This window comes from Pteropus alecto, unplaced genomic scaffold (genome assembly GCF_000325575.1).
Source record: "Pteropus alecto unplaced genomic scaffold, ASM32557v1 scaffold206, whole genome shotgun sequence".
In the NCBI taxonomy this organism is placed as follows: domain Eukaryota; kingdom Metazoa; phylum Chordata; class Mammalia; order Chiroptera; family Pteropodidae; genus Pteropus; species Pteropus alecto.
Genome location: NW_006438906.1, coordinates 1,349,772 through 1,369,220, shown reverse-complemented (window position 1 = coordinate 1,369,220; position 19,449 = coordinate 1,349,772). Strand labels below are relative to the sequence as shown.

General features: G+C 34.2%; 1 protein-coding gene and 1 non-coding gene across 2 annotated transcripts in view; both read right to left on the bottom strand.

The window, feature by feature from the left end:
* UBAP2 (ubiquitin associated protein 2) overlaps window positions 1-19,449 on the bottom strand; it is a 69,246-nt gene that overhangs the window by 18,752 nt on the left and 31,045 nt on the right. Inside the window, 7 exon segments of the mRNA XM_025049718.1 lie at window positions 2-34; window positions 646-920; window positions 3,606-3,819; window positions 6,816-7,005; window positions 8,874-8,941; window positions 12,048-12,100; window positions 15,384-15,449. Coding sequence (XP_024905486.1) covers window positions 2-34; window positions 646-920; window positions 3,606-3,819; window positions 6,816-7,005; window positions 8,874-8,941; window positions 12,048-12,100; window positions 15,384-15,449 — 899 coding nt within the window.
* Window positions 6,613-6,695, bottom strand: LOC112483138. Its single transcript, XR_003047524.1, has one exon. It is a non-coding gene; the product is annotated as a small nucleolar RNA SNORD121A (small nucleolar RNA).

The window sequence follows — 19,449 nt, the reverse complement described above, 5'->3', positions numbered from 1 at the left end:
CTGAACCAGGCATTTCCACTGCAGAAGCTGGGATCTAAAAAAGCAAAGCCGTCATGTCAGGGACAGAGGTCAGGGATTCCAAGTCCCAAAGGCCTATACCAGAGCCAAACGGGGCACTGGGTTCCCAGGGCACTCCTGGCAGGCCTGAGGAACAAGGAGCAAGAGGCCAAAAGGAAGGAAAAAGGAACAGGATAGTTTTTTTAGAGAGAGAAGGGAAAAGAGCAAAGAAAAATTAAAAGTTAACAGAATGGTCAATGCTATCAACTGCTTCTTAGAGTAATAAAGCGGGGGTAGGGAGCGCTGTGGTCATGGTTGAGTGAAGGAGAGTAGGCTTCTGATGAAAGCATTATCTGATCCAAGATCCACTCATCCTCTATCTATGGGACACAGCTAAACACTAAAGACCATAGGATTCTTCGAGCCAGATTCTATAATTTGAATTAACAGTCTCTCTCAGCACAAAACCATCCCCTCTAATATTAACCCAGTCACACTCAGAAACGTCCAATTCCTCATAAAGCAGTAAGCTTGAAAAATACCACATCACAATTTCTTAGACTTGCACTTGCAAACCCAACACTTGAGCTCCATGCTAAGTAGGATACATCCACCTTTGGGACTGTGACTTCAAGATGAAATACTCACCTTAGAAGCTGGAGGTATCCGCCGCTTGGGGAGTTTCATGTGTTTAGGCTGTTGTTGGTGGGCAGACACAGTGATATTTTCAACCGTCAGGCTGGGAAGCTGCAAGAGTTTGTTCACAGTGGAGGTACTGTCTCTAGGTGCTGACTCTCGGAGTTTTACCTGGGAAGGAAAGGACTCCAGCCCAGGAGGAGGAAGAGTGACTGCCTGAGTTTGGTGCTGCTGTCGTTGGCTCAACTGGCTGAGAACTGGGGATGGTTCAGGCTGAGATTTAAAGTCTATGAAATATGTAAAGAGGGGGTAAAAGAAAGTAAGCAACAATCAATTATTTAGGCACACAAGCTTAGAACTCTCTATTCCACCATCACTGGTAGTAAAGAGTTACAGTCTCCATCAATTTCTCCCAAGCATCTTCTAACTAAATCGTGTGTGTGTGTGTGTGTGTGTGTGTGTCTCTGTGTGTCTCTGTGTGTCTCTGTCTCTCTCTGTCTCAATCTCTCTCTCTCTCTCTCTCTCTCATATATATGATAAATAAAAAAGGATGCCTGAATGGGTTTGTAGCTAATTTCTTAAGCAGAGAGGAGATTCAGTTTGTGCTAAAAGCATATAGGGTGGTGAATAGGTAAGGATAGTATGGAATTGCTATACACATCTGGCCTTTAACAGAATATTTTTGTTGCTTTATGGATTTTCTATTGAACTTCTGAAAATTATTAATTTTTTTCACTAAGTAATATATGCAATATTACAAAATCCAAGGTACAAAAATGTATATGATGCCTACCTATCACCCCTTCCACCTCCATCCTCAGATTCACTTCACAGAGGCAGACCTTGTACCCAGTTTCTTGAAAATCTTCAGATATTATACACACACAGAAAGAGACACATACACACACACTACATATACATATGGTTTGCTTCCTCACAAGCCATTTAGGTTTTAGAGACTGTTCCACATTAATATATGGAGAGCTACTTAATTTTTATGGTCATATAGTAATCCAGTGTACATAGGTATTGTTTTTTTTTAAACTAGTACTATATTAATGGGCTTTTTGGTTTTCCACTCAATCTCTTGCTATGAAAAATAATGCTGCAATGACTATATTTTTATGTAAGGCATTTTGCTCAAGTACAAGTATACCCGCAGAATCCGTTGCCATTTCAAAGAATAATTATATTTTAAAATTTGAAAAACACTTCAAAATTCCTATCCACAGATAGAACATATACTTTTTAACATAGTGCAATACCAAATTTTTATCCTTCTTAATTTGGTGGAAAATGGTATAAAAGATGCAAAATAAAATGATTTAAGTTCAACTAAGCATCATTCATATACTTAAATATTCTTTGCCTATGAACTCGACATGTCCATACCTCTTTGATCATTTGTACTTCATTGCTGATCTCCTTATTTTTACTTACTCCTTTTATCTAAGGAAGTTAACCCTTTGTCTATGACATAACTTTAAAATGTTTTTTCATAGTTTCTTTCTTTTGAGTTGGTTATGGTGTTTCCTGTCAAATCTAGTAAGGTCTACCTCACACAGACTATATCAAAATCTTCCTATGTTTTTCTCTATCAATGTTCTAGATTCACTATTTATGTTTAAATATTTGACCCTTTTGGCACTTTAGTGTAAAGTGGCAATAGGGATACAATTTCATTTTCTAGCCAGATATCCAACAGCAATAAACACCTTTTCACCACTGATTTTCAATGCTATCTCTATCAATCTTTTTCTGCAAAGGGCCAGATAGTAAATATTTCAAGCTTTGTCATCTGTTAGCAACTATTCAAATTTACCTTTGTCGACTAAAAGTAGTTACAGATAATATGTAAATGACTATGGATGTGTTCCAATAAAACTATATTTACAAAAACAGATAGCAAATCCAGTTTAGCAACCCATGACTTAGTATTACTATTTCCATCTTAGATGAATCTATTTTTGGATTTAATATTAGAGGCACCTAAAAAAAAGACAAATCTTTATAAAGAACATGAGAATAGCATGCTCAAATCTATAAACTCATTATCACTCAGTAAGTGTGCAGAAAAAAAGTTAACACAGGAAGCCTATAGCTGCCATTAGAAATGATGGTTTGCAAGACTGGCTCTTGGCTTGTGTGTGAGAATACAGGATTTTGGTATTTTCTAGGAAATGGGTGCCACCACTTTAGCTGTTATAAAAGGATTCTGTGCTTTGAGTGTTTGTACAATGTGATTTATGCTGAATACTTGCTTTCCTTCTTAGAATATGGAATTTTGATATGTACTAGGCAAAGGGTACCTATGTAACCAGCCCCCCAATAAAAATTTGGGGCATTGAATCTCTAGTCAATTTCCTTGGTAGATATCACTTCAAATCTGGGAACAGTATCAGGTACTTCCATAACAGTAAGCTATTTCATTCAGCAGAGAAATTCCTTAATACGGTGTGACATGTGTGATGGTGGGAGATGGTGGTTTAATGTCACAAAGTCTATGAGAGTATAGTTTTAAAAACATCCAACTTACATGTATTGCCTTTAAATTATAAACCATAGATGGTTAAGGCTAAACCAAATCATGGTGGATATATGCAAATGTTAGATAAAGCAATCCCGGAGGGTGTGATTTCAAATGTTGTCCATATTCCACCTTCTGCCACCACCTTATTATAATACAGCTCAGAAAATTCTGTCTAGGCATTTACTCAGTGTTGTTTACTTATATTTGCATGCCTTTACCATGCTTTTGCACATCTCTTCATGGAATGTACTATTACTAACAACAACAAATAAATGCAGGCATTTATACAATACAAAGCTTACTTAAATCAGAAACTGCAATGTTCTACTGAAAAGAAACATCTCTGGACAAATTCCACATTAGTGTTCACAAATCAACAATCTCTGCTAATGTTCAGCATGTGCTCACTAGAGGCAAACCACCACAGAAAATGTATACTTACCAAAATGGTTAAGGACTGAGGACTGGGTAGCTGAGGGCTTGAGGTCCCAAGAAGTAGTAGTTGTGGGGGGACTTGTACTATTCTGCTGTGAACTTGAGGTGGTGGTATACTGGCCCAAGCTCGGAGCTTTCAACTGGTCCAAAATCTGGGAGCTGGTGATGGTTGCCATTTTTGAAGGTGCAAGCTCTCCAAATCCTGAACCAAGGACGGATGACTTTAAAGAGAAAGAAAGCAGAAATCCTCAGCAATACAGAATTTCTACCTCAGGCTTTAAAACACACCAAGTATTTTCACGAGGATTTTATAAACTATAACCAAGAACATCTGAGTTAGTAAGACTCGCATATGTAACTACTACATAAAAATATTACTATGAAACAAGATCTCACTAAATAAATTCAGCAATCCTTCCTGATTTTGATATAAGAGGTTACAGGGAAGGGGAATATTATCCATGGATTTTAAGAAATTGATTTTTATAGTCGATAGTATTGTAATAGCTATCTATGGTGTCAGACAGGTAACTAGATCTATCAGGGTGATTGCTTTGAAGTTATTTAAATGTCTAATTGCCATGCTGTACACCTGAAACTAATATACTGTATGCCTACTGTAATTGAAAAAATTTAATTATTTTAAAAAAGACACTGACCTTTTAAAAAGTGACGTCACAAATTTACAAACAAAATACTACCTTTTTTAAGCTAAGAAGGAATAACATTAATTAAATAACAAAAACAAGCTTATGAAACAAAAATAGTTTTTTCTTAATATGTGGAATAGTAATCATCTTTAATGATTAGAATAGGTTTGGTCACAGAAAAGATCAACCATAAAAAAAAGATCAATCAGGTTACAAGATTAAATGCAGGTCGCTGCACTTATTAAAAAAGTTAGTGTTACAAATCAGAAGCTAAATTACACAGGAGGTATGTGTGTATTGAACAGGTACCCTGGACACTGTTGTGTTTATTTCAAGTTGTTTAGATGACTAAAACCACCAAATATGTTCCATAAGTATACAAAAGACAATGCTGTACCTCCCCCATCTATCCTGTCAGGTCAGATATCAAGATCTCAGGAGAATGAACACCTATGATTAGTGAACGTAGTGGCAGATCAACTGCATTTTTATATTATCAAGATTATTCAGTTTCTGAAAAAACAAGTTCTTTATCAAAAATAACTTTCAAAACCACCTAAAAGGTCGAAAACAGAAATGATCTCCATTCCTTCAAGAGGCCAGATCTAGGAAGTTGAAGTAATTATTTGTTATCAATATCCAAAGACACAAAGTATCCTAGTTGTTTTAAGGAAATCCAAATTCTCTACTATTAGCAAATCTTTAAGTTGTGGGCAGTTATTGCACATAAATCACAGAATGTGCTCCTATTAGAACAGCTGCACTAACATTATTTATCACTACTCCAGATTCTTGGCTCATGCTGCCCACTACAACTCTCTTTTGAGCTACAAATCCACCAAAACCCAGCTCAAGCCCACTTGTTCAATGAAGGATTCTTGGATGACGCTTCTACTCTTCATCTTCTTCCTCCCTATCTATCCTGCATCAGCTTATCAAATGAACTTTTTGTGTGCTTTACAAATCACTGAGTCAATGACTAGCACCTTGCTCCAGGCAAGACTGAGCATAGAATTTCTTAATCATACCTACATGTTTCAATCAACTCTAAAAATGTGTGTATTGGTACACGTGTGCATATACTCACATATACACCAACACATGTGCCCAACTCCCAATCCCAAAAACTCTGACCTATTTAGTCTTGTGTAGACTCTGGCATTATATCATCATCATCATCATCATCATAGTTCTCCTTCTCCTCATCACTGCTGTTATTTACTGACATTTACAACTGATTATAAAAATACAGTAGGGTTGAGAACCACTGCTCTAATTCACTAAACAAGCAATTCTTACTCAAAGTGTTGTTCATGACAAAAAGAATACCTGAAAGTCACTGTAAAAAAACAAACTCATGTCCTACCTATGCTCTCAGTGGCCTGGCTAAGATTCCAACAAGTCAGCAAAGACATGATATCACTATACCAGCAGCGAATGGAAAGACAGAGGAGAAAAGGGCATGATGGCTCAATCAAAACTGAATGGCATTATTGGGCCCTCTCAAACAGCGAGGCACCACACTTTGGGCTGTCTACACCAAGCACTAACACTCTCATGCACAACCGTCAATGACACTAAAAATGTCAAGTTCCCAAGTCAGTTACACTCAACATGACATGACTGTGCAGAGTAGAAGACAGCAATGGAAAGCTTGCATATTCAATTCTCCATTTTATTAAGATAAAGCAAATGATTTTGAGTCAGGTAGGGGGAAAAGATTATATCACATTCATAAGAAACTGTTTCTTACAGTAAATTTCAGGTAAAACACAGTAAAAATGAACTGAAATAATTATCACAACTGAAAACTATGCTTACAGTCCTTCCAGCCTCCTTTCTACCAACTCACAACTGCTCGTAGTTAGACAGGGACTTCACTTCTCCATTCTGCAACTACATTCATGCTCTAAAGCTTCTACTCTCATCAGCCTACCTTCATGTCCTTCACTAACAACTCCTAAAGTTCTTTCTGATGGGAGCTTAATTCTCATGGGAAGTCAGTCATTTATGCAGCAGCAGATGACATTGTTCCAATGAAAACGCATCCAAATTATAAGGGTCTCTACTATATAGTGTGGCATTTTAAGAAAAAGTACACTAAGTTTACGGAATAAAAAAATAAAAATACAAAAAATATAAGCACCTAGGCAGACTTGGAAATAACTGTTTTTGCATAATTTAAGCAACCCAATACTGACAAACATTTGCATTTAAGTAAACTGGAAAATAACTGAAAATTTTAACATCTTAAATATAGAGATACATTTTGAAATAAAATACAAGAAAAAATTATTAATAAGAAGGATGATTGAGTGATTATAACTGAAAAGATTTCAACTAATCAGAAATATTTTTATCTTTGTCCAGAAAACTCAGAGTAGTTGAATTCCACATGGAATCATCAGATATGTGCTTGGAAATGAACACATCATTGTTTTCTGGATTGAGATCTACTATAGAAATTTTTATATTTAGAAAGTAATTATAAGGCATGTGTCATTCTAGAATATATTTGCTCATAGGCACATTCCTTAAAATCCCATACTGAAATAAAAGTGAGTTACCAGACTCTGAGGAGAATAGGAGTTGACAGCAGTGGAGCTGCCAGTCCCTGGTGCCATTTGATTGCTGTGCTGAGAATTTGTGAAGACAAGGGCTTGGCCAAAGCCTTGCTGTTGGGAAGTTTCGAAGGAGTTGACTTCTGAGGCTTGATTGGGAGGAACAGGCTTCTGAAGCAAGGCTACCAGATCAATGCTAAGCAGACAAAAAGCAAATGAGGAACGAGTCATAAACGAATCTTATCAACAAATGAATTTGAGAAGTGAATCAATATAAAGTAAATTCATGCTAAAAATTAATTAAGTGAAGAAAGCTTTTGGAAACTGGAGTTTAGGGGAGCCAAAAGCAAGAAAAAAATATATATAGTAAGCCAGAGACTGAAGCAGGGCCTTACAGAGGAGAAAAATAAAAAGATGCATTGAGATAGTTCTAGAGAAATGACATGATGACAACTGATCTAAAAATTTACAATAGAGGAAACAATTTTCTGACATGTAGCTCATTTCCTTTAGAATATTTTGCCCCTCTTATTGGAACCAGTGTCTCAAACTTCCCTTAAGGAGAGCAAACTCATATTTTGGGGGAATGAGGACCACAGGCATAGTAGACAATTCAAGCAGTTTCACATTTACTATAAGTGTTCCTGTAAGCTCTGCATTCCATCCAATAATATATTTAAGCTTATATAAATCTCATATAATTTTCATTCTTAAATTTTAAGAAAAAATGCACAATATATTAACATACTGTTAACTAGAACACTTGTAATGCTCCCAGAAAGACAGATATTCTAATCTGTGAGCCATGACCTAAAAACCTGAAAGCATGAGGAAGAAATGATCTTCCAAATGTATATACTACCTGACATGTGAGTTAGCTACTAACTCTTCTCCACAGGACCTACAGGGCCAGTTACCAATCAGTTCTCTTAACTGCAACTTTCACCACACCAGTGAGGCAGATTCTGAGAAGGGAAATAATTCAAGACTCACTCCTAATACAGAGCAAAGTTTCTGGGCCTGAGTTCCTCTCCCTATGCACCACCACTTTTACTTTCCCATAACTAGACCGAAGTCCAAGACTAGTATTTTAGATCCCAAGGTAATATTCTACTTTATGATATCCTAACTTTAGGGATACAGATCCAGGGTAATTATATTACATATGACCCATCCCAAAAAAGTTGCATTACTACAAAAAACAGCAAATTCTATTCCAAAAGATTGATAGGAGATATGCATGAAAAATACTATAGAACTGTCTTCTGAAAAATAATCACTAAGAGTCTTCATACTTTTTAAAAAATGAAAATGATTCTATCAAATTCACTGAGTAACAGCTACAATAAAGAAGTTATATCCATTTAACAAGAAATTCTGGGCAATTCACAAAACAATATATATTGCAAAACATGACCTTTGATCATTTTTATTTCCTTGTAACAAAGTCTTATAACCATCTCATTTAGCATGAAATTAAGCACGTTAGGTTCGAAATTGCTTTCAATTCTCGTGTGTGATATATATCAAGGCTTTTATCCTTCTAGATCACTGCATTTTGAAACCACAAAGGTTTTCAGTTATTGTGAAAATTGGGATATAAATAAATGCTTTTCAATAATGCAGTTCTGTATACATTCTAACAACATTTCTATTACCCAAAAAGCTCCTTCCTTTTTTGTGAACTATATTACTAGATTAAAACTGATAGAAATGTATATTAGCCTGAGAAGATCTAAATAAATGGTATTATATGAAAAAACTAAAGAATATTTTTTATTAAGTTAATCTGTCAAAAACATCTTTACAAAAGTAAAAAAGAACCATTAAACAAGTCACAAACATAATTCCTATTTTAATTCATCAGTGGATACAACCAATTAGGAAATGATGGAGGCTCTGTCAGGTTAGGGATAAAATAAAGTCTTAGAAAGAGAAGAGAACAGAGAGATGCAATAAGAGAAAAAAAAATAAAAAGAGAACAAAGTACCAAACAATTTTTTTGAGGCAATAAATTTCAATTGTGCTTTGAATAACAAACAAAAAGTGGCAAAAAGTGTTTACCTTTGCCCAGGTGTGACAGGATTCTCTGGTGGAACAGAAGAGGCAGTGAAGACCTTTGTTTCAGAAAGCTATATGAAAGGGATGAAAAAATATTTTAATCTTATTTTATATAACATAAAATTAAAAACAGCAAATTCCTGACAATTTTTAGTCACCGGTACTCTCATTAGTACTGATGAATTCTTTAGTTCACCCAAAAGGTGGTCTAAAGGAAAGAAAATACACTGGTGATTATGACGAGTAATTTTTATAAGATGAAAGTAATTTTAGATTGATAAGCCTACAATAAGGATTTTACATCAGGGAAACAACACAGTGAAGTAGTGAGACTAGGGTTCAAGTCCCAGTCTCACTACTCTAATTGACATTATACAAAATGAGAATATCAACAAAACCACCACCAAGGGTGAGGCCAAAAAAATATTTTAAAAAACCACCACTAGTGTCTCCATAAATGCCGAAAAGAAACAGGGAAGTTAGAAAAGCCAAAAAATTGATGTTTTCTTTCCCCACAGACAGATGGTTTTAGTATTTCATTTATGAGTAATCTCCATTTCCTTTTAAGTTATAGGTTTCTTTGTTTTCATACAAATAAATCTATTGAGGTATAATACATTCAATAAACTGGAAATATTCAACCTGAATAATTAAATGAGTTTTCTCAGATGCATACTCCCATGTAGCCATCACCAATTCAAGACAGTGAACATACCTATTATCCCGAAAGTTTGCTCCTGTCCCTGGGTAATCAATCCCTCCCACCACTCACCTTCATCTCCAGGTAACAACAAATGTACCTTCTGTCACTACAAATTAGGTTGTATTTTCTAAAATTTTAAGTGGAACTTTAAAATATGCAACCTTTTTTGGCTTCTTTCACTCAACATAATATTCTGAGATTCACACATATTGTTTTAAAAGCACTTTTAAGGCACACAGGATAAAATTTTTTGAAACCTCAACTGACATCATTGAAAGAAAGGTAGGCTCTTTACATTATCAAAGTAGGGCATGGGATTTTTAAAGGCTGATAAATGTTAATCTAATAAGATAATGTAAGAAAGTAGTGAAAATGCTATTCAAAGACTGTTTTAGCTCTTATCAATTTTAAATGTCTCAGAACTCTGACACACCCTATAAATTCAGATTTTCTCAGACATTAATATTCAGCAGAGGCAGAGCAGACAGTAGGTGTTCATTTTCCGTAAAAACAAAAAGTGCTGAATTGATTTTTATTTCAACAAGGGTTTAATGCTGAACTCTGTTCCCAAGTAGTATCTTAAGAGTCCCAAGGAATCCATTTTTGCCTTAAAGAATGCTACAGATTAAACAGAGTTAGGACAAAGAGAGAAGCAATAAAGATATAATTCCTTTTTTCAACAAAAAGCAGTGATAGAGTAGATCTAAAGCCTTCAAAACATTATTAAGTTCAAGGTAAATAAGAACCACATTAATCACTGACACAATAAAGAAAATTAGACTGCTTCCTTCTTTCTTTAAAAAAGGGGAGGGGAAGGGAAAAGTGAATAGTTATTGTTCTAAGCTCTAGAAGGAATTTAGAATTTGCATTTTAGATTACACACCTTTCAATTACCATTACCTTGTATCGACTCAGAAAACCTGCAAAATTTTTTTTTGATAACTCCTGAGAAAAGACGACCAAATTCTCTGTGCTAATTCTTTTCAGTAATTATAAATTACATTGTGATACGATATGGTCTATGCAGCAGAATATTAATCTCTGTATGTACATACATTTGAACTGCTTGTTAGCTGACTTATATCATAAGACCTCATCTGACCCAGAGAAAAACCCCATGAGTCAGGCAAGACAGCTATATTCATTACATAGATGAAAATAGGAGGCTCAGAGAGGAAAGATGGCTCTTCCAATGTCAACAGTCAACCAGGTTAGAATTTGAATACACTCCTTTTCCCTTCTGACTCCCTGCTGATTTTCTACCCTGTCTATGACCCAGACAACAGCAAAGAGATATAAAGCTTTTCAGAGCCTGGTGACATCATACCCCAAGGACTTACAGTTAGTATGTGACAGAAATGAAAATATACCCTAAATTTTCTAAATCCCAATCAAATGAGGATATCTATTCTCCTTCCTACTCAGCTCACTCCCTAACAAGTCAGATGTAATACTCTTAAAAAAGAAAAGAAGCATAAATGCAGCTTGTTTTTTTATATACTTTTGACTATAAAATGAGATGAGAAAAAAAAAAATATCCAAAAAAATTTCAGTCTGGGTCAATATATGTGTTTGAAGGTCAATATCTCTAATCTCTTTATTCTCTCCCTCCCAGTGTCTGCTGTAACTCTCTATCATGTACATACATCTGGTACTGGTCCTTGAGAGTCAAATAACAAAATGGTATAAAATATGTATAATATAGTGCTAGTTCAGTTACTTTTACTTTCTCAAGTTAAATATTTTTATTCAAGAATCTTATGGTGAACCTATAACTAATAAATCAACACTACCCAGAAGCTAGTATAGTAGACTCAAAAATATCAGTGGAATAAATGAATACCAAGAAAAGAGACAGTTCAGTTTTACTTTCTCAAGTTAAATATTTTTATCCAAGAATATCTTATGGTGAATCTATAACTAATAAATCAACACTACCCAGAAGCTAGTATAGTAGACTCAAAAATATCAGTGGAATAAATGAATACCAAAAAAAGAGCCAGCCTAGTTGAAAAGGGAAGAAGTCAGGCCTAGAACCAGAATGATTTATTTAGGTTAATTTCAACTGTGACCCAAAACACATAGACTCTACTCTCTCCTTTAATAAAAGTGTTATAAAGAATAATTAATAGTTCACAGACCAGGGCAATAGCATCACTTGGTTATCAGGCCAAAAATAAACAAACAAACAACAACAACAACAAAAAGATAAGCTAAAAAATTATTTCAATCCTATTTAACACCTGGCAATTTTTAAATGGACACTTTAAACTAAGTTCCTTAAAAATCTCAAAACGCCAACTTCTGGAAAGCATTTGATTAGAGGGGAAAAACAACAACAACAGGGTAATCACAGATGTCTAAAAAGGTACCATGAATATCCATAAAGTATCTCAGGCTTTTCTTAAAATACACATGCCCCTACTACCAGAAGCCAAAAGAAAGATAGGTCTCATCTGATACTAAACACTTACATCTTCAGTCCAGTCTTCTGTTGTCCACTCTTCCACAGAATTCTTCCAGGCCCCTGTTGACAACAATCACAGCTTACACGACAAAGTCAAATATCATCTTATTCCAAATAATTCTCTATTGGGTACTGCACAAAACATATCATGTATCTCATTAGCAATTTAGTTTACAATCCAAGAAACACGAAGCTCTTAATCTAGTCTCAATAAAATCTGTCATGTTTTCAAATGCAATTTAGCTAGGTACTATGCACATAAACTCAAAGCAATGTCTCAAATTGATTCTGCTTCAGTGTAGATCATATCCGGGCAATTCTGCCATAAATAAAAGTATAGGAATAACACCAATATATACATTAAACAATGAGATCATTCCTTATATATAAAATTTAAAACAAAACAGAATTCAGTAAAAGTAGGTCTGCCTTGGATCTTTTAGGTGGATTACTGAATTATTAAATTAGGGAAGCATCCTTTTTAATAAAATATTAGCTCCACTGCATGGTTCCCTAATAGGTCTCCAGCAAAGCTGAACACATAAGTCAAGCTCATAACAAGTCTAGTGCTATAAATCCTGATGAGCAGGTACAGAGGATGTGCTCAAACAGTTCTCAGAGGACCATCATCTATAAAACAGTTAAGCACTGTTGTTCAAAAATGCTGACTTTAGCACTTAGAGATCCTATATAAGTATACGCCCACTATTTTAAAGCATACATGCAAACACACACCCAGAGAAAATGATTTTTAATACACCAAAATATTAACTATAACCACCCCCAGGAAATGGAATTGTGAATGTTTTCAGTTCCTTCAATGGGAAGAAATGAGTTGAGCATCTGACTACAATGAGGTTGTGTGGGGAAAGAAGGGGAAGAAAAGGAGGGACATATTCCTAAGAAAAAAAGGCAGGTGACCAGATCTAATTCTCTTGGAATCATGTCAATAACCTCATAACCACCTCATAAATAAACTGATGGTATTACCTAGGAAAGAGTCTTATAGAATGCTTGCAACAGGATGTCCCAAATTTAGGACTGATTATGGCGAGCAAATGTAGAATCTATAAATTTATGGAGCATGGCTTCCTGTAAAATACCACCTAAGATATGCTATTATGTGGCTACAAAAGGAAGATGTTTCAAACCTGAAAACATTCCCTATGTGAGAAACCTACGCACATCACTTAGAGATCTCATCTATTATTGTGGATCACAGGGCATATGTGTTATAGGAAGGAAGAACATGGGTAGGTGCATTCCCTGCTCTTCTGTGGCTTTCAATTACAGCTATCCATTAACCCTTGAACAAAGCATGTTAAGTGAACTCATGAAGTTCAGACTCATACTATTCAGCAGTCAGCTGATTTTCTAGTCTTCTATTGGGAATCTGCATATGTTGAGGACCTTCTTAAGTTATACAGAGATTTTCGACCATGCTGGTAGTCCGTGCACCTCTAACCTTTGTGTTGTTCAAGGGTCAATTGTAATAGTAAGGCTTGATAGAGAAAGATTTTAATATTTGAACTAGCACTCCAATTCTCTGTATTGGCTCACTCATACTTTTAAATGGTTTCCATAATTTCTCCAGAAATGTCATAAAATATGTCTTTGAAGTATCAGATTTTCTTAAAAGTAGAAAAAATGAAAAAACACAAGGCACACTTAGTGTCTGTTAGAAATCAGTACTGGAACCTTGTTCTCTAGACCTCTGCACAGGCCTTAGCACACCGTACATGAATCTAAATGAATCTAAGGCAAGCCAGCCACCTACCTTTCACTCTGATCGTCTTTCTACAATGTGACTTTCTTTTAAGTACTAATACATAATCTCCAGTATTTTAATGTATTTCCTTCCAGACTTACCTCTAAGTACATGTATAGTTTTAAATGTCCACAACTGAACTAATTTCAAACTATGGCTAGTACATAGTGTTCTTGGTACCACCTCCATCCAATCTACCTTATGCTCATGTCAAATATATCATAGAACACAGTACTCTAAAGATTGACAAATTCTACAAAATGAAGGTTTGACATAAGGAGTTTCTAATCAAAACATAGAGAACAATTTCGAAGCCTCAAAAATCATAATAGGAAACCATTTATGGTAGAATTTTCCTTAGGACTCCTTCATCAATCAACCAGTCAATACTAGGTTAAAAACCTACACATTAAGCATGATGCTAGGTACCAAAGTCATATCTCATTAGAAAGACAATTAAAAATTTTGTGAGTGATTAAGGCAGTATATTACTGAATGATAAGTTACATGAAGCTGGTTAATGCACTGGAAATTTGGAGAATGAAGTTAATGAAAGCTAGAATGTTTAAGAAAAAGCTTATGGGATTAGATGACGCACAGAAAAAAACTTAAAGGGTGAAAAATAGCAGAAGAGACAGATATATAAGGGATATTCCAGGGAAGAGAAACAATAATGAGACTTTACAAAAATCTATATATAAAATATTAAAAGCATCCTAAAGTTTAAATCATACTTTTTTTTCCCCAAAAAATTTTAAGTTCTGGTAAAATACCATAACATAAAATTTACTATTTTAATTTTTAAGTGTACAATTCAATAGTATTAAGGTAAAACATAGTTTCTAATACATGATATGTAAAGAGACTAGCCTACCACTTAGAGAAAAATATTATAAAAATAATTATAATACAAATTTAGACATGCAGAATAGGGTGAGACTCTGAATACATTTAAAAGCAGGCAGAAGACAACGTATGTACTTAGTTGTAAGCAGAAGTACAACACAGTAAAGTGGTATGGCAGGCAACAGAAGGGAAAGCCACATGTCAGAAGCCAGGACCAAGATGTCACAGTAACCTACCCTAGATATATAGACTATAAAAAATATCAGACCTTAGATATAGAAGAATACAAGGTCAGGTCCTAATCCTATTCTGGAATATTAAAATTTTATAGTAAAAGCTTGGTCCCCATTACAGGCCTATACACCTACACCTCAAACATATATGAAAACTTCAATGACATTCATTTATTTTGTTTAAAACAATAACTTTGAGATGTATGCTTTATGTTCAATTTAACTTGATGTTAGTCCTCTTATCAAAAGCATATGTAAGGCAGCCATGTAGGATAAAGGAAAATGGTGGCAAAAATCTGTGATGCCTTGAAAGCCAACCTGAAAAACACTTTCTATAATCAAAAGCTGATAATTATTTTGTCAAATAGCTGTAAAAATATAGATTACAAACATTTATGTGATGAATTACCTAGCTCTGATAAAAATGAAATATATTGTAGTAAAGCATTTTATAAAATTCTTAAGTAAGGAAATTTTTAAAATAAAATATTCATACCTTTATGTCCATAAGAATTTTTGTTTGGCAGATCCTGAGCTACATTTTGGGTATTTGATGCCAGTTCTGTGAATCAATGTAAAATGGAAGGTTTTAACATATCAAAACAAATAAGGTATTTATTAGAAGAGAAACCGGTCAGCAAATTTAACAGAGAAAAGAAAGCATCAAAGCTCAGTATATGCTGTACATCCAAGGTGAGGGAAATTTACTGCAATCCATATTGTGACTCAAGTATAAATTAGCCAGATGGCCCTTGAACATTCAATTTGCATCAACTACCCTTGTTCTCATTCCTAGGTTCACCAAGCTCCCTCCCCTGTTGTCAAAGACAGAATTCCAAACTATTTAATCGATAAATTTTTTAGCAAATTTATAAATAAGCATTCTGACTATCCTTCAGTCTTTCTACTTTGGTTAGTGTCAGTCTGCCTCTAAGGAATGGATATGACTATTATACTGTCAAGAGTCAGGTTTCTGAGCCTGTAAGACTTAAGGCTGGACTCAGAACTCAACAAGACCATAATACCATTCTGCGAGTCCTCTAGAAAAATAGCCAGCAGCCCATCAGCTGAACAGACATCCTTTAATTGTATTCTGCAAAACACATAATTTGCTTATCTAAATGTTTTTTCAGCAAGGAATCTGAAACTCTAAATGAGAATGAGGGGAAGGCGGGGCGGAGACAGGAAACAGGACAGGAGAAGGAAGAGGGGGAACACGAAAAAAGAAAAATAACCATTAACTAATTCAAAATTATGCTTTGACAACTGATTTGAAAATCAGTGATTATGAATAAAACCACTATAAACATCATGTGCAGGTTTGTGTGTGAATGTTTTTCACTCCTCTTCAATAAAAACCTAAAGTTGGGATTGTCAAGAGTGCATGCTATATTATGCTTTCACACTGGGAATTTATGATTTTGAGTTATTCTGACATCTTCAAACACTTGGTACTCGCAGTTTTCTTTTAAAGCTATTTTAATGGATGCATGGTGGTAACCTACTGTGGTTCTAATTTGTATTTCTCCAATGACCAATGAAGATGAGGGTGTTTTTGTGTGCTTATTCGCCATCCATATAGCTTCCTTTGTGAAACATATGTTCAAATCTTCAGTTCATTTTTTATTCTGAAATAATTATAGATTTACAAGAAGTTACCTTTCATCCAACATCCCCTGATAATTACATCTTTACCTAATCCAAGGTGACTTAGATTTGCTTCTGTTTTCTCTAGAAGTTGTGCCTTTGAGTTTCATACATTTAGAGCCATTATCCATCCACCTGTGATTTTTTTTTGTGTGTGTACAAAGAAAAGATTGTATTTTTTGTATAATGTATGGCACTGAACTGTCTTGGAACCTTTGTCCAAAATCAATTAGCCATGCATCTGTGGGTTTATTTCTAGACCTACAATTATATAATTGATTTCACTCTATGTTTTTGTTCCACAGTCTTGATTACCACGGCTTCAGAGCAAGTTCTTGAAATCGAGGAATGCATGTGAGTCTTTGAACTTTATTGTTCTTTTTCAAAATTGTTTGGGCTATGCTAGTTTCTATACGTTTCTATGAAAATTTTAGAACCAAGTTGTCAATTTAAACAAAAAATCCTCTGGAATCTTGATTGAACTTGTACTGAACCTATGCATCAACTTGGGGAGAAATGACATTTCAATAATATTGAGTCTTCCAATTCAAAAACATTGAGTATCTTCTTTTTTGGGGTCTGCTTTGATTTTACTCATCATGTTTCAAATTTTCCAACATACGAATCCAGCACATACTTTGACAGATTTGTACCCAAGTATTTAGCATTTTTATACAACTGTAAATGGTACTGGGGTTTTTTTTATTCCAATTTGCAATTGTTCATTGTAGTATAGAAACACAGTGTCTTGCTTTTAGTGTTTACACAACTATATGAATTTATTAGAATTTACTTACACCTATACAAAATGGTAAATGTTATATATAAAATACATCTCAATAAACCTCACTTGGAAAACAGTGGGAATAATTTTCATGTGGTAGACTACCATGGATCAATAAATCCAAAGAGGGAGTCAGTAAAAATTAAGCTTCACAATAGTGAGATTTGAAATATATTAAAAATTATATACCTTTCCCTTATTTCTTCTTGACTCTCTCAATTTTATATTTTAACATGAGTTTGTATATTTTATGTTTCCATAGGTAGTCATCTTGCATATGATTACACTTCTTCATAGGTTATTTGTTTTTTTTTGAGGCTACCATTTTTTTTTTCCATTTTCTTTGCTGATGGCTTGTAGAAATATACATCTGTTTATTCAACCTCTATCTAGCACCTTTTAAAACTCCTTTATTAATTTATCTAGAAATCCTTTTATGTCATTATCATAAACAAAAGGTTTTTTTCCTCCTTTTCCAATTCTCTGACTTTTCTTTATTCCTTATTGCAATGGTTAAAACATCTGGTACAGTGGTGAATAGAAACAGTGAGAATAAGCCCCTTTATCATGTTCCAGAGAAAAAAACAACACATTAACATTAACTGTAATGTTTACAGTAAGTTTTACAGATGTCTTTTATTTGATTAAGGAAATTTCTTTGGATTCTAGATTTGCCCAACTTTTTAAAAATCAGGGATGGGTGCTGGGTTTTGTCAAATGCTTTCCTTATTGAAATAATATGAATTTTCTTTTATTCTGTTAAAAGGGTGAATAAAACTCTTTTTTATTGAGCTATAAATCACAAAGCATAAAATCCACCCTTTTAAAGTACACAGTTGAGTAGTTTTTAGTATATTCACAAACTGTGCAACAATCATGACTGTCTATTCCAGAATATTTTCATCACTCCAAAAGTAATCTTGAACCCATTAGTAGTATCTATTTTTCTCGAACATTTCCAGCCCTCGGCGACCACCAATCTACTTTCTGTCTCTACAAATTTGCCTACTCTGGACATTTCACATAAATGAAATCATACAATATAAACTATATGGTCTTTTGTGGCTGGCTCCTTTCATTTTGCATAATGTTTTAAAGGTTCATCCACACTGCAGCATGTATCAGTACTTCATTCCTTTTTATGGAAAAATGAATATTCCATTGTATAGATAATATACCATATTCTACTTAACCATTCAACCACTGAAGGACATTTGGTTTGTTTCCACTTTTTAGCTATTCTGAGTTATGTTTCCATGAATATTTGTGTGGACCTAAGTCTTCTATTCTCTTGGATATGTATCTAGGAGTTGACTGATTTTAAATGTTGACCTAAGTCTTCTATTCTCTTAGATATATATCTAGGAGTTGATTGATTTTAAATGTTAAACAAATTTGAATACCAGGTATAAATTGAACATAGTCATGATTTATGATCCTTTTTCTATCTTACGGAATTGGTTTCCAGGGTTTTGGTTTAAGACTTTTATATCTGTGTTGAAGAGTAAGATTAATGTATAATTTCAAATGTCAGCACAAAATGTACTGACATAAAGTATCTTCCTATGATCTTTTAATATCTATATTTTTAATTATAATTAATCATTAAAATAATTAATAAATAGTCTCTTTCTCATTCCTACAATTATTTATGCTGCTTCCCCTTCCCTTGATCAGGCCCATAATACATTTACCAATTTTACTAGTCTTTTCAAATTACCACTTATAACTTCTGTTGATCTTCTACAGTATCTTTGATTTCCAGTTCACTGACTATGTGTCTGTGATGATGGCATTGTCATTTTTTGACCAGGGTTCATCTTATATGGAAGTGTCAAATTATGTCTTTATAAATATAATCACAGTATTTAATAAATATTATCATGAACATGTCCTCCAATGAGCTCTATTAAATAAACATGCCAATTACTAAATATCCACCCATGAATTTCAGAAAAGTAATAATCCAAAAACATCAGGATACATAAAAACACGCAAAAAACAATTGTTGCCCCAAACCCATCTATCATCTACCATTTACCTGGTTAAAATTTAGTGTCTATCACTAGGAATGGTAATTACTTTCAGTAACAAGTTCTTCTCCTAAGAAATTCTATAAATCCCTGACACA